Source organism: Echinops telfairi, unplaced genomic scaffold (genome assembly GCF_000313985.2).
Source record: "Echinops telfairi isolate 266 unplaced genomic scaffold, ASM31398v2 ScPeMD7_70;HRSCAF=299, whole genome shotgun sequence".
Lineage (NCBI taxonomy): Eukaryota > Metazoa > Chordata > Mammalia > Afrosoricida > Tenrecidae > Echinops > Echinops telfairi.
The window spans coordinates 17,114,823-17,137,323 of record NW_022103968.1 but is presented as its reverse complement, the minus strand read 5'-3'; the positions used below and the strand labels follow the sequence as shown (position 1 = coordinate 17,137,323).

Genomic DNA, 22,501 nt, shown 5'->3' with positions numbered 1-22,501 from the left:
TTGCTGTGATTCCCACTCACCTAAAGCCCATGTGACACGGCAGAGCTGCCCCAGAGGGTTTCCAAGGCTGACAGCTTCCCCTGAGCACACAGCCTCTCTCCCTCTCTGAGCCGCTGCAGGTCCCAACCACTGACCCAGGGGTTTGCATACTGGGTTAACATGTGTACCTCAAAGCTCATGTCTCCAGGGGCCACTGTACGACCAGGGGCTGTAGAGCAGCAGCTTCTCTAGAAAGAACTAAGACAAAGCTTGTTTCACCAGCAGAAAAGAAAGCGAAGACAGCTTGATGAAAACAAAACAAAACAACGGTGACTTATACAGAATGGCCACTGATCTTTTAATTGATCAAAGTCGGCATTAGTAAAAGACACTGATCAAACTGGAGCTGACGGTGAGTCTGACAGCTTAGGTTCTCTAGCGTCTAGAATACCACTTAGGAGACACCACGGAGGGAGACACCACGGAGGGATAGCATCATCGCATGCAGACGCTCCTGGACCCGGGCACTGTCTGCAGCGGAGGTCGAGTGTGCAGTGCATCCAAGAAACCCCAACCCCGTCAGCTTACTTGAACCAAGTGTCCTCCCCTTGATGGGGCGGGAGTGGGGAGGGGGCAGCAGGAATTCAAAGGCAGGTGCGGAATGGCTTCTCCACGTCCACATGGCAATAAGAACATTGGAGTCGTGGCACTGGGGCACCTTGGAGAAGGGCATTGCCAGCAGAGCCGCTCGGTGCATACTGCGGTCGGCTATGCACAGTGTTCAAGTAATGGAGGCCCTGGAGGCGGATGCACTTGAGCAGGGGCTATCTGGTTTTCTTCTCGCCCTCGGGAGGCCAGTCGGCCTCAGCGTCGCAGGGGCACTTCTCCACACACTTCCTGGGGAACCACCCCCTGAGTCTCGACACACCTGTGGGAGGAAACGGGACAGCGGTAGCACAGGCAGATGCTCCACACATGACTAGGGTTTCACTTTCTTTCTTCACCCCTTTCCTTTCTCTGCTCAGCACGGGGGTGGGGGGTCAGGGGTGGGGGCAGTAAGAAACAGGACTTCTGAGTGTGCCTAACTGGTTAAAAGGGGGCTCATGGGGAACAGATGGGAAAGGGGCGACTGTGATCGAGGCCAGTCTCTAAGTTTCCACTCGGGGACTTCGCCGGAGCGCTCACTCGTGCCACCTAGCGAAAGGGGTTGGGGTGGGGGGTGTCGGTGTCCACCGAGCTTCTGCTGTTCCTCTCGCTTTGGTCAAGGTCCCTTTGCGGCTTTTTCTACCACGGCATTTTCTAGAACCAGGCCCCCTCACTCCCATTTGAGGTCAGCTCAAGATTAACCTAGGGTGGTTTGTAAAGAGTGCCCCAGGTTAATCTGTACTTTAAGAAAGGAAGAATTCTACAAATTAAAAAAAGAAAAAAAAAAATCAAAGGCCAAGTTTCAAGCCATTAGGCTTCATGCTAACTCACAAAGAACATTCCAGTGAGGGGAGTGACAGGGGGTTAGTACACAGGCCTGGGGGTCAAGCTGCTTGGCTGATGTCCGGGCTCTACCTATCTTGAGGGGCTTTGGGCCTCTCTGCTTTGGCTGCCTCCCCGGTCAGCCCAGCAAAAAGAACAGTGCCCACCTCGGAGGGCTGCTGGGGCTTCCCTGTCACAGGGCAGCATTTACACACAAATGAAGTCTGGCACATACGTCTATGGAGAAAGACCAAGGAGTCCCTTCTGGTCTCTTAGTCACTTGTCCTCCTATGAAGCCCCCTACTGTGCTCGCCATGTGGCTCTCCACCAGTCAGTGAGGCAGAATTCAGAACCCTGTTAGCCACCTTGCCCTGTCAACATCCAATTCCGTACCTTCTACGAAGGCATCCTCGGGAATTTTGTCTCCATACAACCAGTATCTGAAACATTGAAAAGATCGACAGTGAACTTCTTCAGGCGACAAGTCAATCCTGTCACTGCAGAATGCCTGCCCTTCACGGGGCGCCACTTACCTTAAGCCTCTGGTGGCTAAGACGAACTCCCCCTTCTGCAGCCGCATCCGAGGCTCTTCCGTGCAGGGACTTGTGAAGAAGGTCCTGATCCCTTTGTTCAAAGGACAGCAGGTCCCACTATAGTCTTCTATGACTTTATAGCGCACCTGCCGTCAGGGGCCAGAAGAACGATGGGAGTGTTTACGTACAAGGGGCTGCGCTCCAAATGGCTGAGCACAGTGTGAAAGGGGGGCCTCCAGCATCCAGCGACGAGCCATCTTCCTTTCCAATCCCCCCCACACCCCAGGGCCCTCACGAGAGGCCGGGACACTTCCTGTTCTCCAGGCCTTTCAGTCTTCATTCCAAGCACGTGGCTAAGAATGAGGTTACAGAGGTAGCCGGACTGCACATCTGCACTCCCCAGCGTGGGGACCACTAGACACAAAGTGGCGCGTGCTGCCATTCTATTCCATTTGTAAAGAATTCACATCCCACGAGCCACACACGGCTACAGGCCAGTGTCCTAGACCACAGGGTCAGGGAAGACGGGATTCACACTGCATGAGCTGTCTGGAGGACATGACGTTTCTGTTTCAGCAACAGTACTGCTGATTAAATTCTTACTGACGAAAGTCCTGCTGAACCTCCAGGCCAAGCTATTTAAACAAAGGCCAAAGGGAAGCGAACTGCAGCCCATGTTCATAAATGCGTATTATGGCATTAGTTAATAAGAGCCACCGACTGTGTCTATCCAAAGGCAATAAAAATCCTACATGGGGTTGAGTAAGAAACAAATTAATTGGTATTGTTGTAAAAGAGTTACTTACACTTCTGACTCGCTTATCTGCTTTTTGTTTCAACTGTTCTATCTGTTGGAAGATATAAGAGAAAATTAAGTGAAGTATTTCAGGGTTTGGGGAAAAAAAAAAGCCTCTCCTCACCTACTATTAAAGGACCAGACAAACTTCCAACTTCCCAGTGTTTCAAACCACTGGTACCTTACAGGGCACATGCCTCTTAGCACAGGAAGGGCTCCAGCCTCAGCAGCAGAGGCTGAGGGGCACTCTCTCCTCAGCATCCACTCTGCAACGTCACCTGGGTCTTTTCAGAGTGCAGCCCTGTGGGCTGGGCCAGGGAGAGAGGCTCGGCCCGTGGGGGAAGACGCTGGGGTTTGGAGCGATTCCTTAGACAGGGCAGACCAACCACAAGCTCGGAAAACAAGAATCTGAACGAAGGCTACACTTCACTGGCCAGTGGGTCAGCAATGCAGTGATTCACAGCAGCATGGAATGAGAAACAGGAGGGAGAGTAAGGAAAGCCCAGGGCCCCTGCTTGAGATTCTTGTCAGGAAAGACATGCTACAAGAATGACAGACAAGTGATGCGGTCAAGTGCCCAGTGCAAAGTGGAGGGCAGACTGTCACGGGAAGGGGGGGGGGGGTCATGAATTCAGAGAGCACAGAGGTCAGACAATGAGGTAGAGGACACATGAGGTGTTCACACTGAGCGGGGCCAGACTCAGCTGATTGGAAAGGGTGATGCCTCTTGGAAAGCAAAACGGAACAGAGGGGAGGCCACTGTGTTAAAAAACAGAGTTAAGGAATCAAGCGTTTCGCTCAAAGCGGGGGTTCAGTAAAAGGAGAGATGAGCCCCGAGGAACCCTTCGGTCAGGGGTCTGCACACTGCGGCTCGTGGGCCCCATGTGGCTCTTTCAGCTCCCACATGCGGCTCCGAAGTTAAACTGATGCGTTTAAAGGATGTTATTTGGATAATGGTGATTTCATCTGCCTGTAAAAATATACATTTATGGTTCTCGAATACTTTTTTTTAAGTTGTTGTGAGGGACAGGACTGGCTCTTCCAACTTGACCGTTTGCCGGCCCCTGGTTTAGGTCATTCACTTGTGGTTGTTTGTTGTCAGGTGTTGCTTCTGACTCAGAGCACTGCTATGAGCCCCAGAGCGAAACACTGCCTGGTCCTGTGCCAACCTCACGATTGTGACTCACTCAGGGTTAGACTTCCCTCTTGAACATTTCTTCATCACTCATTTTACTCCAGAACGTCACCTGCACACGCTAGGAAGGATGGGGCAGCAGGGGAGGCAAAATGGAAGGTCTAGTGCAGCGGTTCTTGACCGGTGTGTGGGTTGTGACCCCTTTGGGGGTCAAACGACCCTTTCACAGGGGTCGCCCGATTCATCACAGTAGCAAAATGACAGTGATGAAGTAGCAACGAAAATAAGTTTTATGGTTGGGGAGCACGACAACATGAGGGACTGCATGAAAGGGCCGCGGCCTGAGGAAGGCTGAGGACACTGGTCTAGTGACAAACCCGATACTCACTGTCAAGCTGTACTGGTGACAACCTTCTCGCAGCGGCCACTCCAGCCCATCTCCTTCAGGGGCCCCTGACCACGTGAAGACCTGTTTAAAGTTCCTCCACCTACTTCCCAAATCATAAGGAAACACAAAGACTTCATTGAGCTGGTAATACTGGATGCGGTCTTTGGCCTGTGGGGAGAGAGAAAGGAGAGGGCCGATGCTTCAATGTCTCCGTCTCGGATGGCTTCCATCATGTCAGCATTTCGTTACAGAAATACTCCCTCCTGGCCACCACGTCACCCTCACCCGTACCGTGACACAGGAAGAATGCCCACTGTGGATGTGGCTACCCAGAAAACACCGGGCAGGGCCCAATTAGGAATAAACAGTCAAACACTCTTATTCACACGACAGCCTTACAAAGCCTTCACGCTCCTGGTTGCTAGGCAGCGTAAAAGGGCTCTAGGATCAAAGAAGGGATGATGAGAACAGGCTGATTTAAGGGTTTGCTGCTTCTCGGGGTACTGCACATGCAGGGACCTGGCTGGGCAGTGCCTGGTGACTTGTGGGAACAGCAGAGGTGGTGGGGGAGGTGGTAGGGGGGGAGGTGTGCATGGCAGCAGTGGAGGCCTTGTTTGTTGGGAAGGGTTTTGTAAAAGTCTAGCAGGCATGTTCAGATCTGCTTTTAATTAAATTAAAATAATCATCACACTTGCATGCGTGCTCATTTATATATACATACTATGCATATACATAAAGAAATGTTCAGATGGCATAAAATTATATTCTAGGTATCAAAATTCTTCCGTACTTTCACTAAAGAAATAAACTGGTTTCAAATTGCTTAAGTTCCACTGACACCTAATGGTGCAGAGACACATTATTTATTCCTCCCAAACATCTACACACCTACGAGGATTTGTTGTTTAAATCTTCAGAGGGCTAATAATTTTGACACATGCAATCACATTTTTAAAATTTAAGCTTAGGACCAGAATGCCCATTTAAACAAAATATCAATCAGCATTTCATAACGTCTTGTTCATGGGTGTGTGTGCATGTGTGTGTTAATTTAATGTCAACATTTTAGGCTACTGAAACATTTCATTATCAGGGAACAATGTTTTTGGAAAAAGTTTACTGCAATTATTTATCAAGTTATATTAACTATTCATAGAGAGAACTGTCAAGTGGCTAACATGTATATGTCTATTAAAATACATAACTCCACCCACACCCATCAGAAGGCCAGGTGGGTGGCTGGGTAAGCGCTGATTGCTAATGAGAAGGCTGGTGTTCAAACCCACCAGCCATTCTGAGGAAGAGAGGCAGTCTGCTACAGCACAGCGACAGCCTCTAGCGCCCCAGGTAAGACCGCTCTCTGGCGCCCCAGGTAAGACCGTTGTGAGTGGGAAACAACTCACCGGCAGTGGGTTTTTACCCATGCCCACATAGCAAAGGCTGCTTTCTTTCCCTGCTCATAAAACAAAGCGCTGGAGACTTCCAAATGGAGTAAGGGTCTCAGGGAACAGAGATCTAGACTACTGACATGAAAACTAGGTAAGGGTGAGAGTAGTTTACAAAAATGACCGCAACAAGATCTTAGCCCAAGATGAGCACTCAGTGAGGTTGGGGGAATGTTACCAATGCTATATGATATGAGATATATATGATGTGAGACCTATATGGATTGTGGTTGCTATGGGAGAAAGGGGACAGAAATACTGACTGTATCTAGCGAAGGTTCAGGAGGGATCCTGAAGAGGAAATGGCATGTACATGAAGACTTGCGGGATAAGAAAGCACGCAGAATGAGGACAAGCCTCCGAGGCAGAGAACATAACACAAGTGCAGCAATCTAGAAGCATAAAAAGTATGAACTCTGGGCAATTTGGGATGACTTGGTGTGGCAGCGGGATCTTACAGCCACTTGCGTTCTCATGAAAGTGTAGGGGTGGAATCCAAACTGTCAATCAGGCCTGATGATGCTTCCTTGGGGGCGTGGCCTTCGTATAAGCTGGGAAGTGCTTCTTGGCCTCTCTGACTGCCTCCATAGGCCCATGTGGGCCACCTGAGAGCGGCCACTGCCCTGCCCTGCCCCACCAGCCTGGGATGCACAGGACTCTGCATCCACCACCAGCTTGTGACCTTCCTGCTTTCCAGTGCTGACCCTTCTGTGTCAGTAGCATGAAGCTACGTGAGTCTGAAGAGGACTTAGGAACTAGCATCGCACTTAGGGTGGACTGGGCTGAGATGCCTTCATGGCTTATCATTACTTCTTGATATAAAGCTCTTTCTTATACATGAGTGTCACATGATTTGTTTCTTTAGACAACTGGGCCTAACACACATGGTATCGTGTGGAGGCTGTGAGGCCTGCTGACAGGCTAAATCCTACAGGCCTTACCTGACATCTCAAATACTAAGAAAGACTTGCTAGAGGTTGGGTGGGATGGAAATTCCTTTCAAACGTGCCACCTTCTCCTCTAGGCTTTGGGATGAGTGGCTGGGCTTGGACCCCTCCAGCCCCTCGGGCTAGGTGAAAAGCGTCTTTCTGCAGCAGGGAGATTACAGCCGAAATGAAGCCAAATGCAGCGAGCCATCAACTTCACGAGTCCCTTGACGGTCAAGTTTCCATTTGGGACATTTGTTAGCTAACTCGGTCTATTGATTATCTGGTACTTGATTAACAGTGAGGAACAAATTATAAAAATGTACCTTCTCTTCAATCCATGATTCAATAGAAGTTTTGTTTCTGAGAATTATTTTCATCTGGAAACAAAATGATAGCACCATTGAATAATGTGGCTTCCGACCAGTTAAGGTAATCATCTTCATACGAGCCCTGGGAGGTAGCTTCCGTGGCTCCCTTTCACAACGAAGACACACCAGAGGCGGCTAAGTACCACAGCTTGTCAACTGTGATGTTGGGATCCCAAGACAGCCCCCGCCCCCTGCACATCCCTTCCCTACGACTTTATTCTTTACCACCACAATCTGGAGTCCCTCCAGAACGGGGATTACACCATCCATCCATCGTCCAAGCCGAATATATTATTTTAATCAGAATCCATGCTGCTGAACCAGGTTATGAGAGCAGTAATAAAAACAGGGATATAATCTAATTACTGCTCCTGTGTGTCTTGCTGTTAAAATCTCTTCTATTTTTAATTTACCTTCAGTTTATGAGAAGTAGCAGTGATATACAGTATTAAGGAATTTCCTGTTTGCCTTAAAAAGTTAAACGCACGTGCTTTTGATTATTTGACTGCATAAGTAATTCCTTGTATGCAAGCTCTTATCCCACAGGATTTTAGCTTATTTCTAATATAATATTTTTTACTCTATGATAATTCTTAATCACAAGCACAGGGTGAGGGTGGGGAGGGGGAAGACTTGAAAGACATTGTCCCTGGACTGATAGAAAATATACAGCCAAATACAAACGTGTTCAGCTTAAAAGCAAAGAGTTCACAAGGGTTGGGTGAAGCTCCAGGGCCCGAAAGCCCAGCACTCCTAGTTAGGAGTTCCACCGTCTCACTGCAGGGGTTCCAAAGACCTAATCCCCGGCCCAGCCGTCAGGGGGTCTTCCTGAAGGACACGTTAATAGAGTAGGAGAAACAGCCTAAACATATGTTTTGGCAAGACATCCCTTCACAGTTCTGTGCTCCCCCTCGGGTTCTCATAGCACTTTATAAGCATCTCCAGAATACAGGAGCAGCCTGGTGGTCCAAAGGCGGGCAGTTTGAACACACCAGCATCTTTTTCAGAGAAAGAGGTGGCAGTCTGCTTCCATAAAGATGCTACCAAAACCAAACCCACCGACACTTAGTCAATTGTAACTCATTGAGCTCCTGGAGATGGTTCCGAGGCCGTAACTCTTTAGAGGGGCAGACAGCCTCATCTTTCTCCCAGAGTCAGTGCCACTCGGGCTCCTGGCTCCATTAAGATTAGTGCTGCCCTTGCGTGATCATGAGGTGCCGAAGGGATCAGTTATCAGGCATCAAAGAACAAAAAATCATATCATTGTGTGCTCACCTCCCTGACATGATCGCTGAAGACAAATAATGGGTGCATAAGCAAATGTGGCGAAGAAAGCTGATGGTGCCTGGCTATCAAAAGATATAGCGTCTGGGGTCTTAACAGCTTGAAGGTAAACAAGTGGCCATCTAGCGCAGAAGCAACAAAGCCCACATGGAAAAAGCACACCAGCCTGTGTGATCACGAGCTGTCGAGGGGATCAGGTATCAGGCATCATCAGAACAAAAAATCATATCATTGTGAATGATGGGGAGTATGGAGTGGGGACCCAGAGCCCATCTGTAGGCAATTGGACATCCCCTTATGGAAGGGTCGCCGGGAGGAGACGAGCCAGTCAGGGTGCAGTGTAGCATTGATGAAACATACAACTTTTGGGATTACTATCATGATCCCAATTGTACCTTACAAATCTGGCTAGACCAGGGGATGTACTGGTGCAGATAGGAACTGGAAACACAGGGAATCCAGGACCAGTGGTGAGGGTGGCGATGCTGGGAAGGTGGGGTCGAGAGGGGGAACCGATTACAAGTATCTACATATAACCTCCTCCCTGGGGGATGGACAACAGAAAAGTGGGTGAAGGGAGGCATCGGACAGTGCAAGATACGGCAAAATAATCATTTATAAATAATTATCAAGGGTTCATGGGGGAAGGGGGAGCAAGGAGGGAGGGGGAAGATGAGGAGCTGATGCCAGGGGCTTAAGTGGAGAGCAAATGTTTTGAGAATGATGCGGGCAATGACTGTACAAATGTGCTTTACACAATTGATGTATGTATGGATTGTGATGAGTTGTATGTACCCCTAATAAAATGATTTTAAAAAAAGAGTTACAATCTCTAAAACAACAATAACAAAAAGATTAGTGCTGCCTTGGAAACCCCATGGGCCGCTCATCTCTGTCCTATTCGGTCACAATCAGAGAATTTGGCTTCAAGCGGTGGATTAGGCTATCTGGTATTTGTTAACTCTTTCCAGATGCTAATCACTATGAGTTCTCTGAGGACAAGGGGCTCTTCATTCCTGTCATTGTAGCCTCAGGAAAGCACAGAGTGATTCTAGCACCTATGGGAGTGTGTAGGGAGAGGAAGTGAGCACACACAGGCTGGCACTTAGGGACTCAAATACTAATTTGGATTTGGCCGACTGCTCCCTTTTCAGACCCAAAAAATGGCTGAGTGCCCCTCTGGCACTGAAACGCTTTTGTGCTCCAGGATAGTGTGGGCATCTGCTTCCACAGCCCTCCTGGCTTGGTCGAGCTCAGTCTGTAGGGGCCAAGGATCACCCACTGGGGGAAACACAGTGTCAACTGTAGTAAAGGTGTCACCTTAGGTGAGTCACCTAATCTTTCTGAGAATGAATTACTCGAACGCGGGGCAGGGAAACACAATCACTGGGCTCTGCCAGCCTCTTCAGGGAGAAGTTGGCAAGGCCTGGGGCGTGCTCCCCACGGCAGCGCTCCACAGAACTCCAGACCTCAGCCAGGAAACGAGGGGTCCATTCTCTGGACATTCCAAATGACCTCAATCCTCAGAAGAGCGCAGAGAGGAGTCAATTATGTCGCGGGAACAAGCAAACGGGATTTCTGTTTCACACTCAAGGCTCAAGTGCAGTCTCGTCACCCCCATGAAATTCTCACGGGCAACTCTTAGTGAGAGGTTATGGAAACACTCACCTGGATAAAGAAGAGCATCCCCACAGCGATAGTTGTCCCGATGGCTAAGCCCAAGGCAAACAAGGTGGCGGCAAATGCAGCTAATCCAAAAGGAATGATGGGGAGGGGGTCCCTGCGGGCTGCGCTCATGTCGATCTTTACCGTGTTCCACCCGAAGGAGAGCTACACACAATGACAACACAACTGTCACAGCTGGTTGAGGTGAACGGGCGGGCTCTTCTCTGGAGCATTAAAACAGACCGTGCCCAAAAGAGCACACCCACTTGACACTGGCCCAAGCCAGTCCAGGCAAGCCAGCGGTTCCTGGCTAATGCGGTGACTGGCACTCACCAGCAGTGCCACACGCCGGTCAGAGTGATTCTCAAGCGCTCCTCGGACACCCAGATTTTCCCACAGCAACAAGCAGCCTCAGGCATCTCTTCCCTCCGCCCCACAGCCAGAGGGAAGAAGTGGCAAAGGAAGGAAGGCCAGCTGTGGACCGAGATGTGCTGTCCGGTCAGGACCAGGTTTGAAAATCCTGAGTTGGGGTGGCCTTTAAGACATGACGACTTCAACCCCCAAACCCTAGTTCTCCCAGGGTGCTTCGCAAGAATGGCAACCACCAAAGTCAAGCTGAAGGCGTCAGCTATGACACTACCTGTGGGCTGCCTTGTCACAGGCCTGCTGTGCCCGTGTCCCTTATTTATCTACGAGGCTTCTTTATGGACATGAATTTGTGACCTGTGAACTTTAGCTCCTGACCCTGAAGTCACCCTGATCTGTTGCGGTGTATGCTCGAGGGCAAGCCCCTGCTCCACAGTCACAACCCCGGAGTCCGAAAAGAGCGGCCACAGGGCTCTGATGGGAGGAGAATGCCTTGGTGGTGCCCTCCCTGTCATCTTCAATCGTGCCCCTGACTATTCTTATAATAGGTGAATTTGACATCGAATGCGCTTTATTATGTACATAATAACCACGTACATCTCTATCTACACTGACACAGTACTAAAATAATCCACTAATTTAACTATGGCATACAAGGGGGAGATCCTGACTCCCAGCAAGCCCTGGGTGTCAGAGTAAAAACCACACTGCGAGGATGAGGATGGTGAACTTTTGAGACTTAAGAGCCAATCCCATCCGTTACGACAACTTAAAAATTATTCGAGAGCCATCAATATATTTTTATAAATAAGGGAAACAAAATAATCTATAATAGTTTCATTTTCAACTTTACTTCAGAGCCACAAGTACGAGAGCCCCAGTTTGCCGACCCCCCCTCCTGAGGGGCATGGTCCAGAACAAAAGCCCTGTCCTCCCCTTAGGGACTACGTCTTAACGTTTCTTACGAAGGAACCCAGACAGAGGTAAAGTCTCCCCGCCCCCTTCTAAATCATAGAAAGCACATTTCCAAAGGGACTTCACTAATGATCTTGGTGACTACCCTTCCACGGGCCTGGGTAACCGATAAAGGGCCTCCTCACTCACCCGGTGGTGAAGCTGTGTGTACATGGTCATCAGGAAGATGAATGCGGCATGGAGGCAGCCCAGCGGCGCTAAGAGGAGAAAGAGTGTGAACGAGGCGTGGTTCTGGTAGCCGCAGCAGTTGTTGATCCAAGGACAGTGATGGTCCATCTTCATCACACATCTGGCAAGAGCAGTAGGTATAAATCGTGAGGCGGTAAATCCTGTCTGTGTGACATAACCTTGGTCTTCAAAGGATCATGCCAAGGTGAATCAGACTGCCCACAAGTCACAGGGGCAGGGCAGTCGCTAAAATTACCAACAGTGGCTCCTTTACAGTCTGAGCAGTTGCAGAAAGGGCAGGCCTGGAAACAGCTTCTGGTACAGGCATGTCTGTTTAGAGGGGCGACCCAACCAGAGGCTCTGCATAAAGACCGGAGCATGGCGCCTGGGTTTGTGAGCGCTGTGACCCAACGACTGAGTTGGAGCTCAATAGAACTGCAGCAGCATCACTTACAGCTCTTCACTCCAGGTGATAGGCCCAAGCAGGAAGAAGCTTCTAACTTCCTTTCTACCTGCTCTCACAGTCACCTTCAGGTGTGTCGCTGGGCTTGGCAAATTTTTTTTTTTTCTTTCTTTGGGTGAGCGAGCGAGCGAGCGAGTGACTGAGTGAGTGGGTGAATGAGTCAGTGAATGAGTGAGTGAGTGAGTGAGTGACTGACTGAGTGGGTGAGTGAGTGGGTGAATGAGTGAGTCAGTGAGTCAGTGAGTGAGTGTGTGAGTGAGTGAGTGAGTGAGTCAGTGACTGAGTGAGTGAGTGACTGACTGAGTGAATGAGTCAGTGACTGAGTGAGTGAGTGACTGACTGAGTGACTGAGTGAGTGGGTGAATGAGTGAGTGAGTGGGTGAATGAGTCAGTGAGTGAGTGAGTGAGTGACTGACTGACTGAGTGGCAAATTAACTCCTGAAAGCCGCATGTGGTACGATCCAACAGTGGGGCTGTGTTCCCTTTCCTTATTGTTACTGGAAGATATTGTTTGGGCCTCACCCAAACTTTTTCTTTTCCTTAAAAAAAAAAAATTATCTTTATTTGGGGGGGGGGGGCACCTCCAGTGGTTCCCCTATATCTAATGATCAACATCATGAATCACTTAATAATCAGTGGCTACAGCTGTTCAACGATAAAGGGTCTGTATTATTTCACATGAATTTCTAAATCGTGAGTCCCTTTGCTCCCATTAGGATTCTTCACATAAAGACCAATGCTTGTGGTAATAGGCACTTGGGTTCTTTCATTACTTTCAATAAGTGTGCAGGCTTGTCAGATAAATCATGGGGAAACAGGTCTCTTTTATGTTTGAGACCGAGTGATTCTGTTGTTGGGATGGCAGCTAATCACCATAATTAATCCCTGTATATGGGGGTGAAAAACTGACAATGTAACTTTTTTTAATCCTACTCTTCAGAGCCAGAGGCAAAATGCTCCACTGAAAATCCCTGGCAGACACGCACCTGTTACATTTTCGGCAGTGGTGCGACCTGGGCGCCTTGTACGCTCGGCAGACTTTACAATACTGGAGATAAATGGTATCCTGAGAATTTTCCTTGGCAGTAAAATACAAAGGAAAAGCACATCACATATCTGAGCAGAAAGAGCAACATGTCAGATCTTACAAAATCAGTATTTTCCCTGCCCACCGGACCTAGCTGCTTCTCCTGGCCCCAAAGCTCAGCAGAACAGGAGTTCAGTCAAAGCTAGCGGACAGCCTGGCATGGATTTCAGGTCTGGATCTGAGAAACAGCTGACACCCCCCCACCCCTCCCCCTTCCCCCTCTTTAACTTGCCCGTGATCACCTCCCTTCTCCCGGGCCACTTGAATCCCTTCAGAACTAGTTTCACATGGCTTGGTTTATAATCCAAACCATTTATCGCCCAAAGAATATCCCTGTAACATGCTCTGATGATGTCAGTGCTCTGCTCGAAAGCCTCCAGTAACTCTGGTGCCACAATTTCTCGTGCACTTGAAGTCTTCACGGCCAGCTGTACTGCTACTCCGTCACACCAGCTCCACTACCTGCGCTCTCTCTTCCTTACCTCCCGCGGAAATTGCTGCGCCTCCCTTCGGCACCCAGCCGAAAGTGATCACCTCCTTCTAATGTCAAGAGCATCAATCACGTTCTACCTTATAGGCTAGTCATTTGCATAAGCGCCTTGGTTGTTTTCCTAGATTACTGTTAGCTGTCAGTATGAATGAAGTCTTACTCATCTGCAGAGTACTTTCCAGTGTCTCTTTCTTTTGAAAAAAATTTAGTAAATTATTTTACTGGGGGCTCTTACAGCTCTTTTAACAATCCATACATCAATTGTATCAAGCACATTATTATTTTCAAAGCATTTTCTTTCTGCATTCCCATGCTTCTCAGACTTTAATGTACCGGAGATTTAGAGGAGCCCTGGTGGCATACTGGTTACGAGTTCAGCTACCTGCAAGGTCAGCAGTTGGAAACCACCAGCAGCTCCTTGTGAGAATGTTGGGAGTTTTCTCCGCCTATGAAGAGTTACAGTCCTGGAAACCCACAGGACAGGTCGACCCTGACCTATAGGATCACTATGAGTCAGCAACGACTCAATGGCAAGACATTTGGTAATTTTTTAAAATGCGTCAGTTGGGGATTTTGATAGAATCTGGATTCTGGCCAGGAGGTCTGGACAGGGGCCCAAGCTTCTGCAATTGTCAGATGCCCCCAGTGATGAGCCTCAGCAAGAACGATGGAAATTCACGAGCATTCACTTGGCAGCAATGACAAAACTCACATAGACAGCTCAATAGTTCAGTCCGATCAAAACCTGGGCAATCTTCACCACACTCAATTTCCAGGAACAATTTTTAAGAAGCCAAAAGCCTTTTGGTGTCTATTTCTCAAGTTTCTGATTTCATTGCAATGATTTAGAACTTTTATAATGAGTTAGTCCAGCAGTTTCTAACGTGTGATTTTCCATTCTGAGGAATGTTAACATTTTACAAGAAGAACATTCTTCTAGAGCCACAATGCACTGTGGGAGCTACAATGCACAAGACGGGAGTAGGCCAGTCAGCAATTCCCAAGCTGATATGACCATGGACTGCACTCGCTTTGATTAAAAAAAAAAAATTCAATCATATTATGTGGGGAAATGAGTATTTAGATTAATATTTTTGAAGGGCTATAAAATAAATTATCTGAGCTTACATGATCAGTGATCAAAACACACTTACTCCTCACTTGTCATCCTGTTGCATCCCAAAGACCAGGCAGCTGTGTGAAAACTAGCATGATCTACAAACAGAGGATGGCAAATCCTCCTGTACTTTAGTTACTAGGTCAAAGAATGGAGCATGACCGCCAAGCTCTGTCATTATGGAACCGCCGAATCGCATCATTATGTAATTGCCAAATCCCTTTGGTACCTAACAGCTAAACCATTGAAAGTCACAGCCCAGTCAGGATGGCACTCAGCCTTCACTACCACAGCCAGTGTTCTGCTCACCCTATACTTTGGCATTCCTCATTATTACTAAAATTTTAAAAACTAAAGTTTTAAAATTCAGCAAAATGTTGGCTGAGATAGTAGCTAAGTAAGGAAAAAGAGCAAACCCACAGCCATCAAGTCACTTCTGACTCGTAGCGACTCTATAGGGCAGGGTAGAACTGCCCCTGTGGGTTTCCCAGACTCTAACCCATTACGGGAGTCAGAAGCCTCTTCTTTCTCCCTTGGAGCAAATGGTAGTTTTGAACTGCTGACCTTGCAGTTAGGGGCCCAAATGGGTAACTGCTCCACCACCAGTGTAGTATTCTTATTAGTCCAGGTTGTTTGATATTATCGGGTATTCGATAAGGCAACAAGTAAACACATGATCATTAGAGTTCATCATCTTGAAGAGAATTTTCGTCTTACCGGTTTCCATCCCCAAGGGACAAAGCCAGGTCCCATGAACATAGCGTTGAAGTAATTATAAAGAATCATGATTGTCCAATTTATCAGCATGATGAAATTCACGCTTCCTCCCGTGGTGTGTAAGGGCCAGTACCACAAGACCGAGTCAATCATGGCCATTGTGGAACACATTGCGATCACACCAAGGGCAATGATGGGCCCCCAGTGGCACAGTCTCCTTAATTCTTGGAGATTTTCAAACTTGATAACTGAGCAGAATGTACCCATTGCGGGGCGGAAGGATTCCTTCCTCTTTTTAAAGAACGAGGGATTTCCTCTTTCTGGGCGTACATTTCCAGGGGCCACAAGTCCACAGGTCTTCCCACACTGCCATGCCTTCCAGGTGCGGGATGTGAAGGTTTGTCAAGCCATTCTCACCGTGAAGCACTCAGAGCTCCTTAACTTAACTAGGAGGAACCAGGGGCTGGCTTGGGAACTCAACCTGAAGAAAACAAAATGGTAAAGTTCAGCAGAAAGTCTTTAGGCCGATGTTCGTGCCAGTGATTATCTGTACAAAAGCCTACTCCCAAGCACACCGTTTTGGTATGAAGCCAAAAGAGAGCTACTTTCTAGTCAACCAAATCTGAACTGTAAATTGATGTAGGTAATTAACATGAGCTTAAAATGGTTGGCTTTCGTCCCAACTTGTCAATTCCCAACTTTATTCCCATGTGCAGAGAACGGCTCCAGAGGAGACTGCGTTTTCAAGCTGGGAAGGAAAGTGGTCAGGAGGATGGAATCTAGCTCCCTTCTTTACAGAGAAGAGAAATGGGCTTAGAGAGAGAGAGCGAAGTGATCAGATGGAGGTAGCAAGGAAGCAAGCAGCTGAACCCAGAATAGGGCGCGAGTCATCCCAGTACTCTAAGCCGCCACTTACAGGGTGTTGGGGTTAAGTCCGAGCATAAGCCAGACATCAGTCTGTGGCCCATGCCATTCGCCTGCTATTAGCAGGACGACGAGTCCTTGGCACCCAAGGAAATGGGGATGGGGGTGCAGGAGGTGAAATCGAGTCAGATTCTAAACGTGAATGAGAGAAGAGCTGCCAGAAGGGATGGAGGAAGCAGGCGAGAAGGCAGCGAGGGGCGCAGAGATTTGCGAAAGGGTTACTTCTGTCTGGGCAGGCGGGAGTCGAAGAAAGATCTTGGGCCCAGGCGGGGCGGTGGAGATTCCCAAACAACAGATGTCTCTTTCGGATGCCTCTGTTTCCCGCCCGTGTCCTGGAGCGGAGCGTTTAGGAAGGCTCACTCAGGAGAGGAACTTCCGTCCCGGCGAGGTTGACCTTAACTTTCCGGAGACTGATGACCTCGGTTGCATGGGACGACGACCGCCCAACTCGCGGTTACATGCCCTGCCTTGACTCCCACCTCCGTTTCGTCCCCGGTGCCCGCTTCTCAGCCATCGCATTTCCGGGGTGTCCTGGGCTCACCCGGAACAGATTTTCTCCGCTTCGAGTGACTCCGTCGGAGGGTCCTCTATCCCGGGCACGCAGAAAGCAAGTCGCGGTCGCCAGAGGCTGAGACGGGGGATCCGCTACATCCTGCTCGTCCTTCGGCCAGCGCCCTCGAAGGGACCCCCTGGCTAAGGCCCGGCGCGCCACCTTGCAGCCACTTCCGGGAGGTTCGTCCTTTCAAACTTCCGTCGGGAAGCAAGCTCCTGTGACCTGTGGCTTGGGGCGCCGGAACCGCACCCCAGAGTGAGGTGGAATGCTTTCCTGATGGCCCCCAAACACGCATCTTTTCAGAGGCATTAAGGAAAAAAGACTAACCGGAGCGTTCTTCCTTCGCGAATTTCTAAATCCTGACGCCAGAGCGGAAACGAAAACGCGTCCCCAGCGCAGTTTCCGGAGGACCGATTGCCCGACGAACAACCAGGAAGCGGCCCGGCTGGCAGCTGTCTCCGGGTTTCGGCTTCTTTTGAGGGCATCCCCGGGGTCTCACGCCTCCCTTCCTCACCCAGCCAGGCGCCTGCCCCCGTCTGGCCCGTCACTCCCGAGTCGTCATGTCGTCTGATTTCGAAGGCTACGAGCAGGACTTCGCGGTGCTTACTGCGGAGATCACCAGCAAGATCGCGAGGGTCCCCCGGCTCCCTCCCGGTGAGAACCCTGCCCCGGCCGGGCGGGCGGGGGCGGCGGGGAGCCGTGGAACGCGCTCCGGGGAAGGGTGTCTCCGAAGGTCCGGCGCGAGGCGCGAGGAGCTGGTGGCGGGGCTCGGGGGAGGGCTGGGGCTCGACCTGTTGAGGGTACCGGGGGTGTCCGGGGCAGGTCGTGACGGGCCGTGCCAAGAGCACCCAGCATCGCCGATACCTGTCCGCAAATCTCGATCCAGCCGCCTTGCAATTTGTATAATCCTGGGAACGTTTGGGGGCGGCCGTAGATGTTTCCTTGGTGATGTGAGTGAGCTTCCAGAAAATGAATGAAAGTAGCCAGGTCATGGGTCTGCAGTCTGCCGCCGCGGTTGTGTATTCAAAGCAACTGCTGGAGTAGCGTCGCCTGCCCAAGGCTGCCACCTAGGCTAGTGCTTTAGGTGAGTTTCTCCCTCGTTTCCTTCTTGGGGAGAACGACCCTACCACATTGGATTGTTGTGAAGTTGAACTGGTTTAACATCCGTAAAACTCTTTCTTTTTGGTTACCCCCTATTATGATGACTTGTATGACATTTTCATACCCCACCCCAATTTCTTCTTACACTTCTTAAGACACCTATAACCCAGTTTCTATGTAAAACTTGGTACGGGTTAATTTTTTTTTTTGTCACCTTTAACCATTTACACCTCCCACCTGGAAGGTTTTCCTTTTACTTTTGAGCACATTTCAACTGTGTGGTGGTGGGACCTCTGATTTCCCTGGCATTTAATAGGGTTGCAGGAAATGCATAACTGGATGACTGTGCCCTTTGTGATTTGTGATCATATGACATTGCTTTAGGACTTGTTTCATTTAGTTACTTGCAGATGAGATTGTTACATTTTTGGCGTCCTTTTGCTATAAAAATCAACCACCACCAGACTCGTACTAGATTTGGGCTCACCCTAGTCTTGGGGCCTAGTGTTGAAAAGGGGGACCTCATGGGTCTGTGAAAGGGAGCCCTGTCGATGCCATATTTAAGTCCTCAGCTGCCAACCAAAGAGCTGGTGGTTCAGACCCACTGGGCACCTCTCCTTGTGGGATAAAACTTAGTGAGCTACTTCTGTAAGATGGCAGTCTAGAAAATCCCGTGGGACAGTCGATCTGTCACTTATGGTCGCTGTGAGTTGGAATCTACTTGATGGCACATAACCACCTTGATCTGTGACCCAGCCAGTGGGAAATTTCAGTTTCCCACTTTTTTAGTCAAGCCCTTGACTCCCAATCTGAGTTGTTATTCCTCGCCGCCCCCCCCCCGGCCCCCCTTCCCTAAAGGTCAAGTGTTTATACTTTCTTCCTTTATCTCTTGTTTTTCTTCCCCTCACCTATTTTCTGTTAATAGGGATATTTCTTGAAGCGAGAATCTCTGAATTTACACCCCACTCATCTCCTGAAGCCCTGTTTAGTTCTGGAGGAGATGGATGATGTCTTAAGGAGGTTTATGAGTGCAAGTCAGGGAACAAGAGGACAGAAGCAAGGCAGCACATAGCACCGCGCTCTGCTGCCTCAAAGGTTTTTGTGCAGAAAGTAGCTGATGACCTCATCCCGTCATGAGCCATCACCTCGCCGCTCTTCTCCGCTGCCCAAGATCATCTTGAGCTGTTGTTGGAGGGTAGTTCCTTTTGACTTGTGTTCTGGAGCCTCAGAAGTTCAGGACTGGTGATTTCAGTTGAAGTTTTGCTCATTTGTAATTCACCAAGCTGTACAGATGGTTTCCAAGAAACATATTTTGTTATAGTTGGGTTTATTCTTGTCTTTATGTTTCAAGGTAACTGTGTTAGTCTGGGTACATTAGATAAACAAATCTACAGAAACTCATGTATAAGAGAGTTTTATATAAAGGTTAAGTGTGCATCAAAAAACCCCCCAAAAATCCCAAAACAAAACATCCCAACCCAGTGCTTCCCAAGCCCACAAGTCCAACATTCATAACCCATATGTCTAACATCAATCTACAAAGCCCTCCTCCATCTCACAAAACAGACCCAAAGATGCCAACTGCAGGAGGAAAGCTGAGTCAATGAATGTGTAAGCATCTCAGCGCTGGCAGGAGTCTCCACATGGCTGCCCCAGCACCCAGAGCTGCACTGGAGTAGGTCAATGTGGTTTCTCCTCAGGGATGTCTTGCAAGAAGTGAGCCTTGCTAGCTAAAGCAGGGAACTGGCCATGGCAGCTGCACCCTGGTCCGACCATCAGAAGGCAAGAGACCCGAGAACTCGAAAGGCGAGGCTCACCGAGCCATTTATCTCTCTGCCCTTCAATTAACCCCACGTGTGTTTATCGGCCAGGTTGGCACAATAAGCTTAACTCAGTAACAAACTGGCAAAATACAGAGAAACCTTCAAATTAAGTACTTTACAAATAAAGCCATGTCTCTCTCTATCTGTGCTATAAATATAAGGCCCACCCCCGCTGACATTTCAGGATTGAAAGGAGAATACCTTGCTAGCACGGGAAAATGCTTGCTGAATTGAACAAATGGATAATTATGATTCTTAAAAGTACAGCCATTTTCTTTTTAATAATGATTCTGCTAACCATAGGTCAACAGTTCAACCCACCAGGGGCTCCAAGGGAGAAAGATGAGGCTCTCTGCTCTCAAAGAGTTACAGCCTCAGACACCCACAGAGGTAGTTCTGCTGGGTCCAGTAGGGTTACCCGGAGTCAGAATTAACTTGATGGCAGTGAGTCATTTTTTTGTTTTCATGTGTTCTCTTTCTAATTTGTTTCTAATTGGTAATTAGAAAAAAAAGATTAGGACATCATGTAGTTATGCATTTCATATGTGTCTAGACTAGCAGATATTAAAATGTGGGACCATGATGAAAAGTATATGTTTCACTAAAAGTACAAGTGTTTCTCACCACTGAAAAGTCAAGTATTCCTGTGAAACCTTTCGTAAGCCAAAGTGGTGGAAAGTGAAGATGCAATGACCATTTATTCATCTGGGGAAATGAACAAAAATATTTCCAACACCCGTCAAGTACCCTACCAAATCAAACCAAATAGCATATAAAACCTAAAATAAAACCAGCATAGGGTATTCTTAGATACAGCTCAAAGCTATGATGGCTCGATGCTTAGAGTAGTCCCCCAGGAAGTGTAGCAACTTCCATTCACCATCCGTTATCTTTCTAGCAGCTCACTACAAAACAAATGCTAGTATTGCTTTCCACTTTTATTTTCTGTAAAACCAAAAATCTTCCAGCTTCTCGCTTCCATTTATGGAAAACATGTACTGATGTAGGTCTTTTGTAAAATTAAGTGGCAAAAAGAACTTTCAGAAGGGGAGAGAATACCTGTAATTTTATTTACTTGTAATTTTACATGATTATGACCAGGCTCCTGACACCTCAGTGTGGTAATTCTCTCCATTCACTGCCGTGGGGTCAATTCTGACTCATACTGACCCCTTCCTGGGCTGCAAATCTTTATGAGGCAGAAAGCCATATCTTTCTCCTTTTGAGTGGCTGGTGGGGATCAAACTGCTGACCTTGTGGTTGGCAGCCCCGGTGTAACCCACTGTGCCACCAAGGCACCCACTGGTTGTGCTGCTCAATTGAAATGGGCTCAGTAGAGATGAGCTGTAATACTACGGTTAAATATCAGAGCAAATTTGTAGACAAAGCAATACATTCCTGAACTTTAAAGGATTTGAAGTAGAATGGTAGTTAGGATTGATTGAAATTAATGACACTGCCTATTTCCTATGTGTAATATATTCAAGTGTTAATTCCAAGGAAAATAGAAAAGATTGACCTTTTCCAAGATTTATGTTAGAAATTTTAATACTGTAGCATACATTTTAAACATTTTTTGCTTTAATCATTTTATTAGGGTCAAACATTAAAACAGACTGCTTTTAAAGTGTTTGAGTAATTTAGACTAACAAGGTGAATGAGAAGTCTCTTTTTGGTAATTTATCCTTTTGTGACATTGTATCTAAAAATGGATACGATGACTGCCGTTGGGAGTCTGAAGAAGTCAATGAGCAGAAACCTCAGCTAATATTTCATTGCTGAATGGGAGTGAGATCCCAGGGAGGCGGGAGGGATCCTTCCACAAGGACGGAGGTTTCACTGCCTCTGGCAAACTTCGTAAAGGATCTTAGAGGGTGCGCCTGTGGTTACTGGTTCGCTACACTGCAAACAGAGAAGTGGGTTACTGTGTAGCTGCAGTTGGAAATGTATCAAGAAGGTAGTGTTGTGAAGGAGTGAAGACTCTGGCCTGGCTTCAGGTCTGTTTAGAACCCCGGGTCTGCCACCTGCTCCACGTGCAATCCTTGGGCAGGTTGCTTGGTCTCCTGAAGCCTTGCCACTTCAGTCTGTATAATGAGATGGGCAGGGTTGAGGAGCTCCTAGTCACAACCGTATGCTTTTATAAGATTCAAACGACATCGATCAAGTAAAGCATTGGTGCATTCCTTGCACAGAGAAAGTGCAGGATAAATTAGCCATTAGTGGCGGCACTGTTGAAAGTAGCTTCCGGTGTTATCCAGGACCCAGATGCTGCTCAGATCTTTTACTGAAGGGAACACGGTGAGCTCCTGTCTTACCTCTTCACTGTGAATTGCTCTTGATGCCCACCTGCATTTCCAGGGAGGAGAGTTTCCGATACTAAATCGGAATTGGGCTTTTGGCTCAGAAGATGGAGGACAGTGTTAAGGGGGCAAAAGTGGAAGTGGTGGGACAAGGCAGAGGCCTTTCTTGAAGGGAGTGATCCAGTACAGCTGATTGTCTGCCCCCAGCCCTGGACGGTCTAGGACACTATTTAGACATGGGAAGAAGCCACGTGGGAAGAAGCCTTTAACATTGTTCTGGGCTTCTCTCTTCCCTTTACACAGTGGGTGTAGTCAAATCTACCCTGTGGCCAGTGGTTTGCTCAAAAGTCATGTGTCTCGGGAGCCTGGTCTGAAGTAGCCGTTGGGTGCTTGAAACATGCCTTGTGCTCCCTAGTGAGATGATAATA

General features: G+C 48.3%; 2 protein-coding genes across 10 annotated transcripts in view; one reads left to right on the top strand and one right to left on the bottom strand.

Moving 5' to 3' along the window:
• Positions 1–313: 313 nt before the first annotated feature.
• ZDHHC6 (zinc finger DHHC-type palmitoyltransferase 6) lies at positions 314–16,997 on the bottom strand. 5 transcript variants are annotated; one of them, XM_004701281.2, is made up of 11 exons: positions 16,289–16,996; positions 15,373–15,853; positions 12,948–13,039; positions 11,460–11,619; positions 9,993–10,154; positions 6,996–7,049; positions 4,299–4,466; positions 2,786–2,827; positions 1,980–2,125; positions 1,840–1,886; positions 314–907 (listed from the first exon to the last, which is right to left on the bottom strand). In XM_004701281.2, the coding sequence occupies exons 2-11, from the start codon at positions 15,637–15,639 to the stop codon at positions 804–806; spliced, it is 1,242 nt and encodes a 413-aa protein (XP_004701338.1). In that variant the 5' UTR covers positions 15,640–15,853; positions 16,289–16,996; the 3' UTR covers positions 314–803. The 5 variants fall into 5 exon arrangements, with proteins under 5 accessions (XP_004701338.1, XP_045147143.1, XP_045147144.1 ...); XM_045291208.1 differs by having other exon boundaries at positions 16,519–16,996; XM_045291209.1 differs by having other exon boundaries at positions 16,657–16,996.
• VTI1A (vesicle transport through interaction with t-SNAREs 1A) overlaps positions 16,984–22,501 on the top strand; it is a 400,746-nt gene continuing 395,228 nt past the window's right edge. The window contains exon 1 of one of the 5 annotated variants that reach the window (XM_045291214.1): positions 16,984–17,503. In XM_045291214.1, the coding sequence (XP_045147149.1) occupies positions 17,410–17,503 (94 nt within the window). In that variant the 5' untranslated portion in view covers positions 16,984–17,409. The remainder of the gene's footprint in view (positions 17,504–22,501) is intronic. The other 4 variants (XM_045291213.1, XM_004700923.2, XM_045291215.1 and 1 more) reach the window with 4 other exon arrangements.

Excerpts from the sequence above, each read along its gene's own strand:
- ZDHHC6 (XM_004701281.2), bottom strand. The coding sequence starts at position 15,639 with ATGGGTACATTCTGCTCAGTTATCAAGTTTGAAAATCTCCAAGAATTA. Across the intron at positions 2,828-4,298 it reads GTCACCAGTACAGCTTGACA|ATAGAACAGTTGAAACAAAA; the intron begins GTGAGTATCGGG and ends ATCTTCCAACAG. Across the intron at positions 908-1,839 it reads CGAGGATGCCTTCGTAGAAG|GTGTGTCGAGACTCAGGGGG; the intron begins GTACGGAATTGG and ends TTCCTCCCACAG.